This window comes from Thermobia domestica, chromosome 3 (assembly GCF_964235325.1).
Source record: "Thermobia domestica chromosome 3, izTheDome1.hap1.1, whole genome shotgun sequence".
Taxonomy (NCBI): Eukaryota; Metazoa; Arthropoda; class Insecta; order Zygentoma; family Lepismatidae; genus Thermobia; species Thermobia domestica.
In genome coordinates, this window is record NC_137456.1 from 116,356,866 (window position 1) to 116,373,073 (window position 16,208).

General features: G+C 33.6%; 1 protein-coding gene across 1 annotated transcript in view; it reads right to left on the bottom strand.

Annotated features, from left to right (window-relative positions):
- Window positions 1-12,416: 12,416 nt before the first annotated feature.
- Window positions 12,417-16,208, bottom strand: part of LOC145680677 (uncharacterized) — a 246,213-nt gene continuing 242,421 nt past the window's right edge. Inside the window, exon 4 of the mRNA XM_081751558.1 lies at window positions 12,417-12,920. Within this exon, the coding sequence (XP_081607684.1) occupies window positions 12,692-12,920 (229 nt within the window). The 3' untranslated portion in view covers window positions 12,417-12,691. The remainder of the gene's footprint in view (window positions 12,921-16,208) is intronic.

Genomic DNA, 16,208 nt, shown 5'->3' on the forward strand with positions numbered 1-16,208 from the left:
ATTATTATTAGATAAAAAGATTAAACTGGAATCAGCATTTACGGTATCTTTCACAGAAAGCAAATAAATTTTCAACATTATTTCAATCCATAGCAACAAAGAAATATGGTATTAATGCTTTCAGTTTATCAAATATTCTAAAACAAACGGTAATGCCTAAGTTTACGCATGAAGGAATATTTTATTCTAACAATATCAATCGATTTTATAAACGATTAGAAAGCATCATTTATAGTTTACTTAGCATCATATTTTCACAACCAAGATTTTGCCCAAAACAAGCACTTTTAGAAAAAAACAACTACTAACATTAACTATATTATTGCAACGAGCGGCAGAAAAATTCATTTCATCAAGATTTAGTCTTAATAATCATCATTAATAATCAATAAGATACAACAAACAGAAAATTTATTTAATAGGACAAAAAAGATACCTTATTTTAATAATAGACCGTGGATCTATCTAGCATATAATGGTCTTAAAAATATAAAGCCTTTCATCCATAAGGTTCCACTTCTTCCTTGCTTTACCTGGCAATATACAATTAATTTAAAAAACATTAACGTTACCATCCCAAATTTTACCAAAATAGAAAATTTAGAATTAAGTACTAAACTGTATAAAAATTTTTGGGAAGAAAAAATTCAAAAATTACGTTCAGATACTGTTTTAATTTATACAGATGAATCCAAATACCCAAATTCTTCAGTGGGTGCTGCAATATGTGTTTTATCCAAAAAAAAAAAAAAAAACTAATTCTGAAATATAAATTATCATCAGCCTTATCAATCTTTGAAGCAGAAGCATTTGCCATCCGTCAGACATTACTATATATATATATAAAACATAACATTTATTTCATGCATTTGTACCGATCCACTCAGTGTTCTTCAAACACTGCAAAATACTCACTGGGATGCAAAGTTTATTTGGACAATTTTAAACATAAAATACCCTTTTCAAACACTTCAAAATAAGAATTTCATTGTACAGGTTTATTTCATACCTTCTCACTTGGTTTAAAATATGGGGACCTTATTGATAATGCTGCAAAGTCTGCAAGTAAAAATGGAAAACCATATTATATAAAAATTCCATATTATATTATAGACAGGCATTTCTAACAGCAGTAACACGATGGCAACAAAAAACAAATTATTGCCTGGACATAATTACTCGGTAACACTCGATATCATACCCATAAACCTAGAGAATTTATAAAACAATGGTCAAGAAAAGAAATCATTACATATTATAGAATTATTTTTGGTACAGCACTAACCCGTGAAATCATTTCAAATTAGAAAAAAGGATACTTACTACTGTTGGTGTGATAAGGGCATAGGTACTCTTAATCATTTATTATTCGAATGTAGTTATTTATAAAATCAAAGATCTACATTTCTTCAAAAATTAAATTCTTATGTTGGATTAGGTCCATATTCTTATAAATATATCATGGCAACTTATAATTCGAAACCAATTCGAAGTATGATACAATTCATTCTCCTTAATGGTATAAATTTATAAAAAGAAGAGAAATAAATTAGTTAAATATAAGAAGGAATATTTAAAAAAAAACACCTTGTTAAATTAAATTACTTTTAAAAAGATAAAATGGGTATAGAACAAATTTGAACAGGATGATTACAAGTATTACTCGAAATATTCCTTCTACTGAAGAAGATAGAAATCTAAGTAGAAACAATTAATAGAGATCTCCTAACAAACTTAACATTTGGGGCCTACAAAGACTACATTTAAGTAGGAGGCAACTACTTTAAAAAACACTGATAATAGTAAAGAAGAAAGAAAAGAAACATACATTTGTGCTTTTGATGTTCTGTTATTACTTCAATGTTATATTGCATAATGACATCCTCAAGCAGGAACGTAGCCAGAGTTCTGAATTGGGGGGAGCATATTTGCAAATTGAATATATATATATATATATATATATATATATATATATATATATATATATATATATATATATATATATATATATATATATATATATATATATTATTGTGTACTCACGATAATTCGCGGAATCGGGAGCTCGGTAACCGCGGATAATCAACACGAAATGATTGTTTGGAGAACTCACCAATAAATTGTCCTAAATTAAACTTGAACTACTCTTTCGGAGGTTGGAACAGTGAACCTCTCCGACGAAATGCGATAATGAAGCAATATTTTTTTTTTAAAAAAAAAGTATGTATTACTAGTGTTTACTTATCCAAGGACATCCAACCAGAACATTATAAAACGCAATACTTCATACAAACACTTTTTGATTTATACATACCTTTTTGCCTTGTACCTTTATATACTTTGTAGCTTGAGAAAATAGTTACAATATAGTAACAGATGTTCACTACCCTAAAATAGTGACATGACTTCCATGAGGCTATCACAACTGAACACACAGGCTATCAAGACGTATATTTTTGCGTTAAAATGTAATATTCTACATAGCTGAAGAAACATTTTATACTAGACTAATAAATTTCAATATAATTTCAACTGGCTATCGTGTAAATTTAATAAGCATTAACAAACTTTAGCATTTTTTTAGAAGATCCTGATATCCTTTATATATTTGTATATTATTCACAAAATCATTAATATCCTCCGTGTCTCAAACATAAATCAATATTGAGCCTCTTATGCACGCTGAAAGAACGCTCATAAGATGCTGATCACACAGGTAGCGTCAAGACAATTTCCAGCAAATTTGTAGTTTGGGGGAAAATTGTTTTGGGTAGAGCAGTATGCAGGTCGCATTTTCGCTGATCCCAAGGGGTTCATCCAAAGAGAGTCAATATTGGACGATTCCATAATAACGTTAGAGCATCTCACAATAATTAAGTTTCAATTTTTAGAGTCTTTAGTTAGCTAAGGCTCAGACCGAAATTGGGGAGGAACAAGGATGTGAAAACAGCTGTCTTGGCCTTATAGAAGGTACAATTCCGGCATTCGCCTGGTGGGACGGAGAAATGCAGGACTTAGGATGGGCTATAGGCTCGACCTACAGAATTCCGTGTGGCAGAGACACTACCTCTACTTCCAGGTTTTTTTTTTTTTTTTTTTTTTTTTTTTAAGCAATAATAACGGTGTGTATTGTGTAGTCGATGAAGTTCAAGACAGCTTTAACTTCTCTCCCTCCAAGAATGCACATGAATGCATAGAAATAAAAGAAGGTTCCAACAACACACACTAACAGATAATACTCTACTTTTCGTCAATAACATAAAATACACAACAAGTAGGTAAAGTAAACCAAGGATAAAATAGGCTACTGCAAACATTTTTATCTTTGAAGAATTTATTACAAGAAAGCAAGAGACAAAAAATATAAATCAGTATATTCAGAAGCAATACTGTCGTCTTCGCTCTCTCCAGCATCTAGTTCATTTTCACTTTCTTCGTAATCGAACACTTCAAATTGAGAATCCTGGTTGTGACATGTATTTGTATTTTTGTCTGATTTCTCTATTGAGGAAGGATTATCACTAACGTCAACGGATTGAAAATCGCGTTTCTTTGAACACAAGGAAGACACTGAGCCTGAGAAGAGATCGCTGAGAAGTTTTTTCGACATATTAGCTGAACAAGCATCGACCACCGAGACTTCTGAACGCAACAGAGATCAACTCAACAATGCTGTAATAAGTTTTTTTTTTTTTTTTTCAAATCTGTATAATGCCACACGGATAAGACATGTGGTAATTGGTACATTGTTGTAAACAATTGCAAGTTGCAACCCTTTTTTATAAGCTATCGCGCCGACACAAAGCACTATTTCCCTCCCTCTCTTTCTGAAATGAGACAATAGACAATACTGGCCACCTGTCCATTATTTAGTCGGCTTTTTAAAATGTACTTCCTTTTTTTTCAGTGCAGCACATACAATCACTGGCGTTTCAATAGCACGATTGTGTATATGTGTGTTAAATTTTAATTCAATTATCACGACTTTTGTCATCATTATATTACTATAAGTATCTGTCTTAAAATAATTGTTCATTGCAGAGTTAAACAGAGTCCTAGAACCTATTACATTTCAATCGAAAGTAATACCTATTGCTTTTGAAGTACAGGATGCCACCTTCAGTGCCAGATTTACGTATAAGGTTGCCCCCCCCCCCAAAAAAAAATTAAAGAAAAATAGCTGTAATGTCATTTCCAAATAATATGAAAAAGCAAGCAAGATAAAACGCACATACAACAACGGTGTTCTGTACTATTATGTATTAAGCTCTCATGAAGCAAGTAATAGGGGCCTGTTTTCCAGACCGCCTGCAATGGGATTTCTGTTGCCCAGCCCCGCTTATAATGGAGGCCTCGTTTCCCAGCTCCGCTTGTAATGGGGATCTTGTTTCAGAGCCCCATTCGTAATCGGGACCCTGTTTTACAGCCATTACACTTAACTATTTTAATAAGACTTCACAGCATAAGTGATACAGTATCTTGTATGCGGATAGAACTCTAGTATTACCCTTTCACGTACTATTTGGAATTCGACAAGAAATTGAGTCTGGTAACAGTGGATGCATAAGAAGAAGACATGAAACGACAAGCTGGCAAAATAATAGTAAAATATATTGGAATTACAGCCCTAAGCGGCAATAATCTTTATATCGCAAAATTATAGATATTTCGCTGTACGTAAGTATGAAAAGTAGTGTGCAGAAGTATTTTCATAACTTTCAGAACTTGGCACTGATTTTCAAAGTGATCTTTAGAGTTGAGTTGATTTTGAATTGAATGTCCCTTTCAGCAGCGAGGCTATATGAGACGGAACTACTGATTAACGTGGAATCCGAACCACATGAGCTCTCTCCGGGAATCGAACCCGGGTCTCCCACTCCAAAGGTGCGTACGCTAACCGCTTAGCCACGGATGAGCTCATATAGTGATCTATAGAGTGCAATAATGGATCACTAAAGGCAGGGGCGGATCCAGGGGGCGATCGCCCCCCAGAATTGAATATTTTTTATTTTAAAAATAAAACCTATCCTAAGAATTTTCACCTTTGTATTATAAACGTAAAATAAAACCTATTGACTTCGAGCGACTGCCTCCCTAAACATTCAGAATGGATCCACCCCTGACTAAAGGAAAGAATAGGAGCACGAATCATAGTGATTTCATCCATTCGTTATAGGCATATGAGTTGTTCGTTTGTATATATTAACAGTATTTTATGTATTGTTACGTTCAGAACTGCCCGAATTTACGTTGTGTAAGTTAGTATGCAGCAGACTGAATGCATTAGGTTATCGGCACTAGTTACTACCTAGCAAGGCAAGGTACCAACATCTTTTCACGTCGCAGTAAAAAGATGCTACCTACATTTATAGGACTTATAATAATTTTATTGCAACAGGTTTTTCAGCCAGAGACGTATCTAACCAGGGGCCGGAGAGGTCTAAGCCCCCAGTTTTTTGAGTGACAGAAATTATTGAAGCCACTACTTACACACTTTTGAAAGTTTATAGTAAACTCACAATATATCTATCATAATCTGGGTTTTAGTTGCCCCTCCTCCAGTTTTAACCTTCTAGATTCGCCTCTGCTTCCAGCGAATTTGTGTCGTATTACACCTTGTGTAATCTTCAAGAGTTGCATTCCATTTTGAGTTACTCTAGTAACCTGACCTGGAAAAAGCTCACCCGATTAGTTGAGCTTCAGGCAGTAATTACCAACCCTGGATGATATTCAGATTGTATTTACTTACATCGGATCCCTGGAAACATTTCAAACTTTATCCAACTGAATAGAAACAACTTGAAATGAGAAATGATACGGCCTCCACATATTGTAGAAGCATGGCATGGAGCGTTGATCATAGTTGGTGCAAAAAGAAAACAGAGAAGATTGACAAGGGGCTTTATTAGGACCAAATTAAACTACCGCTAATTTTACAAATTTTACAGTTTTTCTGTAATGTATTCAAAACAGTAAGTATTGAAGATAACGAAATATATGCAAAAACGTACTTAGATATGTATTAGGTCCATAAATTACCATATAGCATATATTCAAATAAAAAAGACGAAATTTTGTCGCTGAAAAAGAAAGCTAGAAATACAAAGAGACCCATTATCTTCGACAGCTTAGGGCCCCATCAAACCTAAATCCGGCACTGGTCACCTTCATTATTCTACTTCTGTTGGGGTGGGCGGTCGCCCACCCTTAACGCCGTCCCTGCATTTTATTCTTGTGTCTTGTCATTTTATATTGTCTATATTTGCATCTATATTTTCCTACTATGTCCTTTGATCCCTGAGGTATGTGACAATTAACATCAACCCAGCTCGTTGGTTAAAGCTCGTTTCCATCATCTGCAACCTCAATAACACAAATAACATCATCGACACTGATAATGTTTAAATCCCTTCATTCCAAAGCTTCTCTATCTACAGTTTGTTATTGAATTTCGTTTCACATTCATCATTTCAGAGCTGTCCATCTCCGTTGTCTCTTCAAGCTCTCTGTTATTATCTGTCACTTCAGTGATGGAGATATTATTCAATGTAAAGAACGTCGTCGTTACCAACATTGGATCCCGGATAACCACTTGTTGAACGCATGTAGAGCCAGTAAAATGTTATAGTTGCTAACCTCGGGAAATTTCAACATGTAAATTTTTTTAATGTTTATTTGAGCAACCTGGTGTTCGGACAGTACCTTGCAAAATAGTTCATCAATTCGCATAAAAGAAAGCAACGCGTGTCTCTTGCTTATCAAAAGGTGATTCTCAACTGCAAGTGACACTTTTTTTTTTTTTTTTTTTTAGTAGTGAGACTTAAGTTGAAAACAGGATAAGTAACTGTAGTCATTTGTGATTTTAAGCTCTTTACATTATACTGGTCGAAATGCATTTCTGTTGTCTCATGGGATAATCTTCTGTGTTCTTGAATTCCCGATGCTCTTGACCATATCCAACGCTAAAATTTTAGTGTTCCTAACATATTCTGAACACTAACATTCTTAACACTGCAAATTACTTCCGTAGCTGATCTCGAATTACCTCTACCAGTGAATGGCGCCTGTATCTGTAAACCTGTCTCCAGTTGCACAGCATATTGATGCATGATTGACCAAGTTCTTGTTTTAGATTATAAAAATGGCATCTTTCTCCTACATTTAGTACATATTTGAACCAGTCCACGAAAAGTTTCGTGACTCTACGAAATTGCATTTCAAAGTATGTATTTCGACATTTTTCGAAATTCTGCGTTTAAAAAGAAAAGAGGACAATTTGTATAATATTCTAATTTCTGACTTTCAGTTTATAAAATGCAGAATGTCAGGATTCGCTTATTTTTAAGGTATGAAATTCGGTACATTTTTTCATATTCAAATTTTCGATATTTCATATAGAAAATGTTCTATGGAAAGATTCGCTTAAGTTGGAGTATGAAACTTGGTGTATAGATGCCTGATTAAAAAATAATCAAACGCGTGTTTCAGTATTTTAAAATATTCCGTTCTTAAAGGGGAAAAGAGGGTAGTTTCTGATATATTTAAATTTTCGATTCTTTATTAAGAAAATATCACAATATGAGGATGCATTGTGAGAAGGTGTGAAATTTGGCGTATAAATTCATAATCAAAAATAACCGAATATGTGTTTCAGCGTTTTCGAAAATTCTACTCTTAAAGGAGGAAGGGACAATTTCTATAATGTTCAAGCAATTTCTACATGTAAATTCAGTTTCATAATTATCAAACCTTATTCTGCACGTGTGTAGAATGGCCACTTCTACAAGTTACAATATATTTTTAAAAATCAATATTATAGTTAAACTGCTACAAGCGAGGCATTATTTATTAATTTGAAACTGTGTTGGCTCGTACAAAAGTACCTTACACCTCCACTTGAAAGTTTTTTACAATGATTCTATAAACAGATGTCAAGAAATTAAATTTTTCAGGGAATAAAAATGATGTTCTAATGTCTGCATCTGTTTGCATAGAAACTCTTATGTTTCGCTCAACTACTCGCAAAAGCTGCTTCATAATGTGTTATTATTTTTTTACTTTTAATGCTGTTAATTTACTTTTTTGTTAATTTCTCAATGATTTACTCCAGTCATGCCATGTCTACTTTCTTTTTACCCCAACATTTTCTTTTTCGCTTTCTTGCATTTCTACACAATCTATTTTACATTACAAATGTTATAGTATAGTTTATCTGTAGTGATTTCCTGCAATTGAATTAACTAAATCAAACTTATTCATAGAAAAGCTAAGATTTACTTTTCAGTAAGCTTCTTCATGTACGATCAGGCTTGCAATTACACACGTTCGAAAATAATCAAGCAAAATTTATCTTATGCTATGCGTAGAAGAACGTTAATTGTTTTTTATCCTTTACTTGAGATTTCGAAAAACTACTGATAATAATAAAAAAAAAATTGTATTTGATATTTCGTAGAGAAAGAAATATTCAAAACAGTATTTACTAAGTTCATTATTACTGTATTCCACATTTTTAATTTAAATAGCTGTTGACAATTTCGACCACTTTGTCTTTCCAGAAGTTGTTACTTGATAGAAAGAAAGCAATATTCTACTATATCTACAATATTAGAATTACAAAGAATACAGAAGTAATGTTACGTAGACGAAGTCCAATAAGTTCTTCGTCTACGCACTTAAGTTCAATAAACTCTTAATTAGATTACAAATGACTTAAACAACGAATTATACGTTTAATTTACTTCACTGAATACAAACACTAACCTTCGAAAAATAGCCACTTTGGTTGTTGCGACTTCTCCTTTCAAATTTTGCAGTGTTGGTGAGTCGGTATTACTTCCAATGAAAATGTTGTTTAAAATTGTGAGAATATTTAATTTTGTTTATAAAGCTGTTGATAGTGATGCCCTATTCTCTATAAAAATTTCTATCAGTAGCAAGTCCTCGATTCTTTGTGCGGAAGATTTAAATACGTATTTTTCAATTCGTGTGTACTTGATTTGCGTAACATATAAATCATTTGTGTAAATGTTTAAACAAACTGGGTTTAGTTGAATTTTCTTGTTTTGAATCCCTTAAGTATCCCGATATAAGTACTGTTACATTCACACTGTATCCCACAAACTCGAGAATGAGAATTTTGGTCTACAATGTAATGTTCCAAACAGTTAAAGTCCTCTCTGTATTACGATAGGTTGTTTCAATTTTAGTTTTAAAATATATTTCTATTTGAGGATTCAAAATATTTAGCTGTAAAACACTTCGTTGGCAACACTATTTATTATATGAAGACATAAACATCGATATGACGTTCAAATTAAAAATGAATGATCCCATTGCCAGAAGAAAACTGGAAAACTGCTGTCTTTAGACAATCGTTAAACATTCAATACATTTGACAGTGACACAAAAAGATACTCAGTGTTGAAAGCTAAGAATCTTTATTTAGTTTGTTTATATGCTTTTGTTCATGAATGTCATGTAAAGCGCTTGATACATATTGTTTCTGAATATAACATTTACGTAAAAAGCAATAGAAAAAAACTTAAACACCAATACCTGAGAATGTTATATAATCATTCCATATTTACTTCGAAGTGAAGATATTTATAAATAGTATAAATATATGTCAGTACGAATTAACAATGAATTTACATGGAATTTGTTGCAGAGCATTTTATAAATAACACTAGCCAACAAAATTTCACTTTCTTTCTGTAACTGGTATGAAAGCAGCCAATCTTTATGTTATCGGGTATGCTCATAACGAGACTGTTAATGAAAATGCAAGATTAGCTCTCGTTTTGAAGTTACAATAACTTTACGTTACTGCCTATATAAGCTCATGCATGTATTTTCCTTGTTATTATCCCTCGGAGAAAGGTTGCTGAAAGCGCAACCTCTTTGCCTGGCGTTTGTAGTTTTCTGCTGGTGATTCCCTGATTAGTGTCCAGCAATAATCGGCTAACATTGATGCACTCCACCTTCCCTGGTATCTCATTTCCACGTCCGAAATTTGCTGGTGGAAGAGTTTCTCGTGCTCGTCGCTTACAACACCATAGTCGTTAGGAAAGAAGCCCTTTTACGAATCTAAGAAATGTAACTTCGAGGACACATTGCACACCAGTTTACCACAGCAGTGCAGAAGATTTGCCACCAGATCCTTACAGTTTCCTTCCCTCTTATTTTCTAGAAAGTTTGTTGACATTTAAACAAAGGCAGGTGTGATAAGAACAGGCAGTCCGTCTGCGTGAAGCACTGGTCGCATGGCCGACGGTATGTTAGCATATATGAAGAAAGATTTCTCTTCTTGGAAATACCATGTTAATGGAGTTGTCATACAAAAGTAACAATCATTCACATGGTTTGGTGATTCTCGCCAGATCATGGGGATAGCAAATCATATGGAAGATCCTTTAAGATTCAACCATAAATGAAGACTCGAGACTCAAACTTGCAACATACCTGAGGAGCCCAGAGCTTGTCGTGGTCCCTGATTTCACAGCCAAAGTACGCTCTGTACGCGTTCCTAATATATGGCGTTATTAGTCTCCTTTGCGATCTCAATGTAGCCTGTCTGCTCTGTAGCAAAAATCGTCAGCACTGTTTACATATTTGCGAGGCATAATGAATCACAGCAATCAGTGACCACACACACTAACTACACTTCAGTAATACCTTTTTCCAGAACACGAACAGAGTACAATTTGTAACAAACTACAACTACGCTTAAAGGAAACATGCTCCGCTCCTCCATTCTTCTTCCCTTTCTCCTCCCCTAGTTGCTATGAGCCCGGGCTAAAAATAGCAACAAAATACACATAGCTATTGTTGCCTGTAGGAAACTTAGTGTGTCTACATCATCGAGATTTCGAAGCCTAATGGGAAGGGATTAACAATGAATGCTAATAAAATATAATACTTATAATTAAATGCACTCCCCTTTAACTTGAAAACGAGAGCTAATTCTGGTTTTTCATTGTCGTTTTCGTTATCAGCGTGGTCGATATAGTTAACAAACATCTATTTCATTCCAGTTACATTTTCACTGTTGGCTAGTGTAATGAAACAATATACATTGTACTACTGCAAATCATTAGAAAAGAGTCGATACTTGAACTAAAGAATATAGCATGTAACTTTTCTTTCGTTGACAAGACACACTTGTAGTATCTACAATTGTTTCACTGCCTGAAATCAGCATCATAAAGTAAGATTTATTCATTTTCTATCTTATTTCCTTGAACAAAGTATTTTATTTTTACATACTTATCATAATTTCGTAAGATCTTAACCCAAGATATTACCGCGCGTAAAATTTACATATGGCAGCTATATTTTTGCTCACTCCCTCAAACCATAAATTACACACGCTTCCGTCGCCAGCAATACTTCCGCTGATTAGTTGGCCCTGTGAAACCATAATGGAAGGTTGTGAATGCATTTTGTGCGCATTTTATTCGTTTTCTCGTTTGCTGCACTTAAATTTTACATGTAAATTTACACTAGTAACAGTGGTATAAGAAAACATCTAGTAATCTAGGGTTAAGTCTTTGCATAGAGAATATCAAACAGAATATATATATCATAGAAAATAATATTTTAGTCTATTAAAACAAGACACTACAGCGAATAAAATAATAATAAAAGGTTTGAGTTTGCATAATACTATACCGTACGTAAACAAAGAAACATTTTTGTCTTCTAAAATCTAACATCTTTTCTACAAATATACCTGAGCGATTGAGAACCCTAACAACACAAACAATAATTTCAACAGAAGGAAACGGTAGGGGCTAGTTAACTGCCAACATTTCACCTACATTGTAACTGTCACTTTTCCGAGCATTTACCAACCTATTGCCAACAGAAACCCTGCAAAATAAGCAGGATTGCGCTTGTAAGAGCCAGGTCGAAAGTGTTGGTTAAATGGCAGTGAAGTGTTGATAGGCCCACTATACTTTAACCTAGTCGGGTCCAAGTGTTTTTCAACTCTAACTTTTCAATTCCAAACCATCAATCTATGTAAAGCTTACCAAGTGTGCTGCGAGGGAACGTATTTTGCTTAATAACATACAGTGCAATACTTGCCAAAATTATACTTTTGGTTCTTCAAAACTTAGTTTAAAATCTCCCGTAACGAATGAGCATGGTGAATTGCAGGAAGGGAGACCTGAGGAGTTAAAAAGTTTTTTTTCCTTTGAAAATATTTATACTTGTTGACTTTAATAATACTAGGATTATCTAGAAAATATATATTATTTTATCGAATATGAATAACCATCCACTACTTCTAATTGTTTGGTATGTAAATCATATATTAAGTATTTATTTGTGAAAAATGACGCATTTAACCAATCCATCATTTAAAATGTGAAATTATATGTGTATTTAGTTTCGAATGGATTTCTGATGGATTTTTTTTTTTTTTTTTTTTTTTTTTTTACTGAATTATTAAATTCACTAGCGCAATGCCACTAGTAATTTTATCTAAGAGTCACATCCTTGCTTCTACAAATGATTACAGGCTAATGCACGTATCTTATCTACCTTAATTATCCCGATTTTTCAACATAATTAATTTGCATATTTTAACCAAGGTCCAAGAATGAAGTCAAGTTCACACTTGAAGTCTTCATGAACCAAATCCATCCATTGAATTCCTCATCTGAGAGAAGTTGTCTCTGAGGGTCTAGGAAGCATTGTGATTGTGTCGTAATGAATGTCTTATTAGATGTATTTTTTGTCTGAAGCGCATTGCACACATTGGACAAGAATAGGGGCGTTCACCTGTATGTATTCGTTGATGCATGCGCAGGTTGTACGGAGTATGAAACCGCTTGGAACACACAGGACATGCATAACCCTTAGCTGTATGTATTTTTCCATCGATGATAGTTAATCTTGATAATGGAAGATTTCTGAAATAAGAAAGAGAAAAAGAAGAATTAATAAACTGCCAAAAAAAAAAAAAAAAAAAAAAATGTGGCTCTATTAACAATTTTACAAAGATGATAATATTTAGATGTTAATTCCTTTATGTTGTTCTAGAAAGAAGGTATGGATTCTGACAACATCTTATATGTATCTAATTTGAGATTTATCGTTGTATTTCGAAAATAAATTCAGTTTATCTGCACTTGTACATTAATTATGAACATTGAACTTTCTCATATTGCCATAGAGCTTATCGGACTACAATATACGAAATTCCTAAATCCTACAGTGACAAAGGAAAAAACAAATTTCCTCTTTAAAAATTTAGGTTTTCTTAGACTAAAAACACTTTACCTCTAATGTAGATGGTTTATAAACTGATTTTTTGTTCAGTTTAAGACATTTCTTTTATATACAACAAGCTGAAGTGGCTGTTCTTGGTACGGGAAGTATAGGCTTAGGCTTATGTGAAGTATTTGCACATCTTCCTTCCCTTACAATACGTTTGAGGAATAAATTTGGACTTAAACGGAAAAACGCTAGTGTTACCATTCATCTTATGGATTGGACAATAATGTCGATCGTTTTCTATTATATTTATATGTCATTCATTCCCACCCGATACCGTTTACTCTAGACGGATTTCGATCCCAAGAAGAGTTTGGGGGAACTTTTCAGAAGGTGGGAACGTGCCATATTGAATCAAAATCGATTTTTTTCTTCCGATATTGCATGTGAAACTTTTTTTTTTTTTTTTTTTTTTTTTTTTAAATCGGGAGGAGATAAATTCAATCTTTAATGTTTTATAGATTTCAACTTCAAGCAGTGGGAATAATTGGCAAGCTTCAAAGAAAATATACACCCTATTGCATTAAAATCGAATAAACAGAAATAAAATCAATCGTATAAAGTTGTTTTCTTAACATATTATTTATATAACGAAAGTCCGAAGTTGGGTGGCAAGCTTACTCCCATTACTCTGTTATTCTTGACATTTTAATCTCTAATTATGACAGTAAATAAAATGTACGTACACCATATTGTAACAAGGTCGGGTAAATTTACACCAAAGTTACCCTAAAAATTGTTTTGTTACCGCATAATGTATATGTGCAATCTCTCTACTGCGTGCTGATTTACCTTCGAGGTAGATTTCAATCCCAAGCAGTATGGATTGTGGGATATCTTCATAATACATATGTAAATAAATCACATTCTACTAAAATCGAATATTCTTGTCAAAAGTTTTTATGGAACATATTTGATAAAACACGGGGCGATCAGTGAAAGTCATTCTCAACTAATTTTAAACCCAAGCAGTGAGGATGATTGGGAAGCCTTTGAAAAGTTTATGATATATTCAAACAAAATCGAATATGTTTTTATGAAAGTTATCGTTGTACATTTTTAATTAGGGGGTAAAGATCATTCCTATTCTTGATTGATTTTAATTCTATGCAGTGTATGTAATGGGAATAGTTGGGAACCGTCAGTGAAAAATTGCGCCATATTGCATCATATCGATTCTCTTTACGAAGAATATCGTGTAACACATATTCCAAAATGAAAAAAAAAAAAAATCACTTCCCTATTCGTCATTAATTTAACTTCGTGCAGGACATATAACAGAGATCATTGGAGAGGCTCAATAAAAAATTTCGTTGTATAGTCATGAAAATTGGATAATTTTGATGACAGTTATTGGAATTTTTTTATCATGTATTCAAATAAAAAATTGAAATTCGGAGGAATTTATCCCTTTAAACCCTTTTACCCTTGATTGGTCCCAACTGCAGTCAAAGAGAATAATTGTGAAGCCCTAAAGACAACATAGATACCTTTTCTATTAAAATGAATAACTTTTACGTAGGTTACACAGGAAAACAGATTATGTAGCTAGTCCTAGGTTATGTGCAAATTTACAAAATAAAATTGATTTTTATCCTCTTATTCCTGATAGATCACAGCCGGAAATAATAAGATTCTTGTCTAAAGTTGGAGGAAAGCTGATACCGAGTTTCATAAAGAAGTTATCGTGTAGCACATATACAGAAGACGAACAGACAGACGCATTAATGCCAGTGAGTCGAATAGTAGAAGCTCATTTTAAAATAACTTTAAATGCACAGTTCAGCACTTAACGCGACTTCCCATCAGGGGCGGATCCAGAACCGACTTCTGGGAAAGAGGGGGCGGTGGGTTGTCATACTGCTACTTTTAAGGGCTCCAAACTTTGGGATGGGTTATATATATATATAATAAGAAAGTTTCCTCTTCGCCCCGATCGCCCCCTTTGGATCCGCCCCTGCTTCCCATTATAAATTGTAATGAAATGTTTGAGTTTTACGTCCGACGATTATGCGGGCTAGGCTAAAGGAGACAGTCGATTATAAATTTTAAGTTATAAGCGCATCATTTCTCAGTTCTCGCCGGTACCGTACGTTATACTTCAGTAATTGTTTTGGTAGTGTTACTAACGTTTTGACAAATAAATGATAAATTAATAGAAGCAATTTAAGGGATTTTTTGGTGGTGTACCACTAAGACCTATACGGGCCAAATACATGACGGTTCGCCATTCTAGAATTCGTCCCCTGCGAAATAAATTCTTTTTGCGCTATTACACAACTTAGTAGTTCTAATATTTTCAAGTTTGAAACACACACACACAAGACAATAATGATATAAACACGATGAACGAGTCTCAAATTCTACTATATTATTGCGTTTAACGAAGAAAAAGGTTCAAAGGTAAGACATAGCAATATATAGATTTTATTAAGCTTAACAACTTAAAATATGTGTATAAATCCCGATGTGTATTTTTTGAAATATTTTTTTAAACCTAAAAAATGATGTAATCTAACAACGACCAACGACATCTATTCGGACAAAAAGTATCCACTGATAAAGTAAAATAGCTCAAACCGTCCTCAGGTGGCTTCAAAGGAAGCGGAACACCATTGAAGAAAACCACTTATTTCTTTGTTACATGATATTTCAACAAGTCCTTCCAGTTGAGGGTGGCCTTCCAGTTGGCCTGCTAAAAAAGAAAGCGATGTTGCACTGTTCACCCTCTTGCTTACTGAATCTTCAGTAGTGTTCGCAAGAAAGACAGTGCTTAATATGTGCTTTTTGCTTATCAAGTTCTATTATATCTAATTTAGCGATGGCAATAACGTATCACCTCGACACCAAACACTGCCGTTTAAGGCTTCTTTGGAGTGTTATTTATGAAGGCGGTTACGGCAAATTTTCTGCTTGAGTACAAA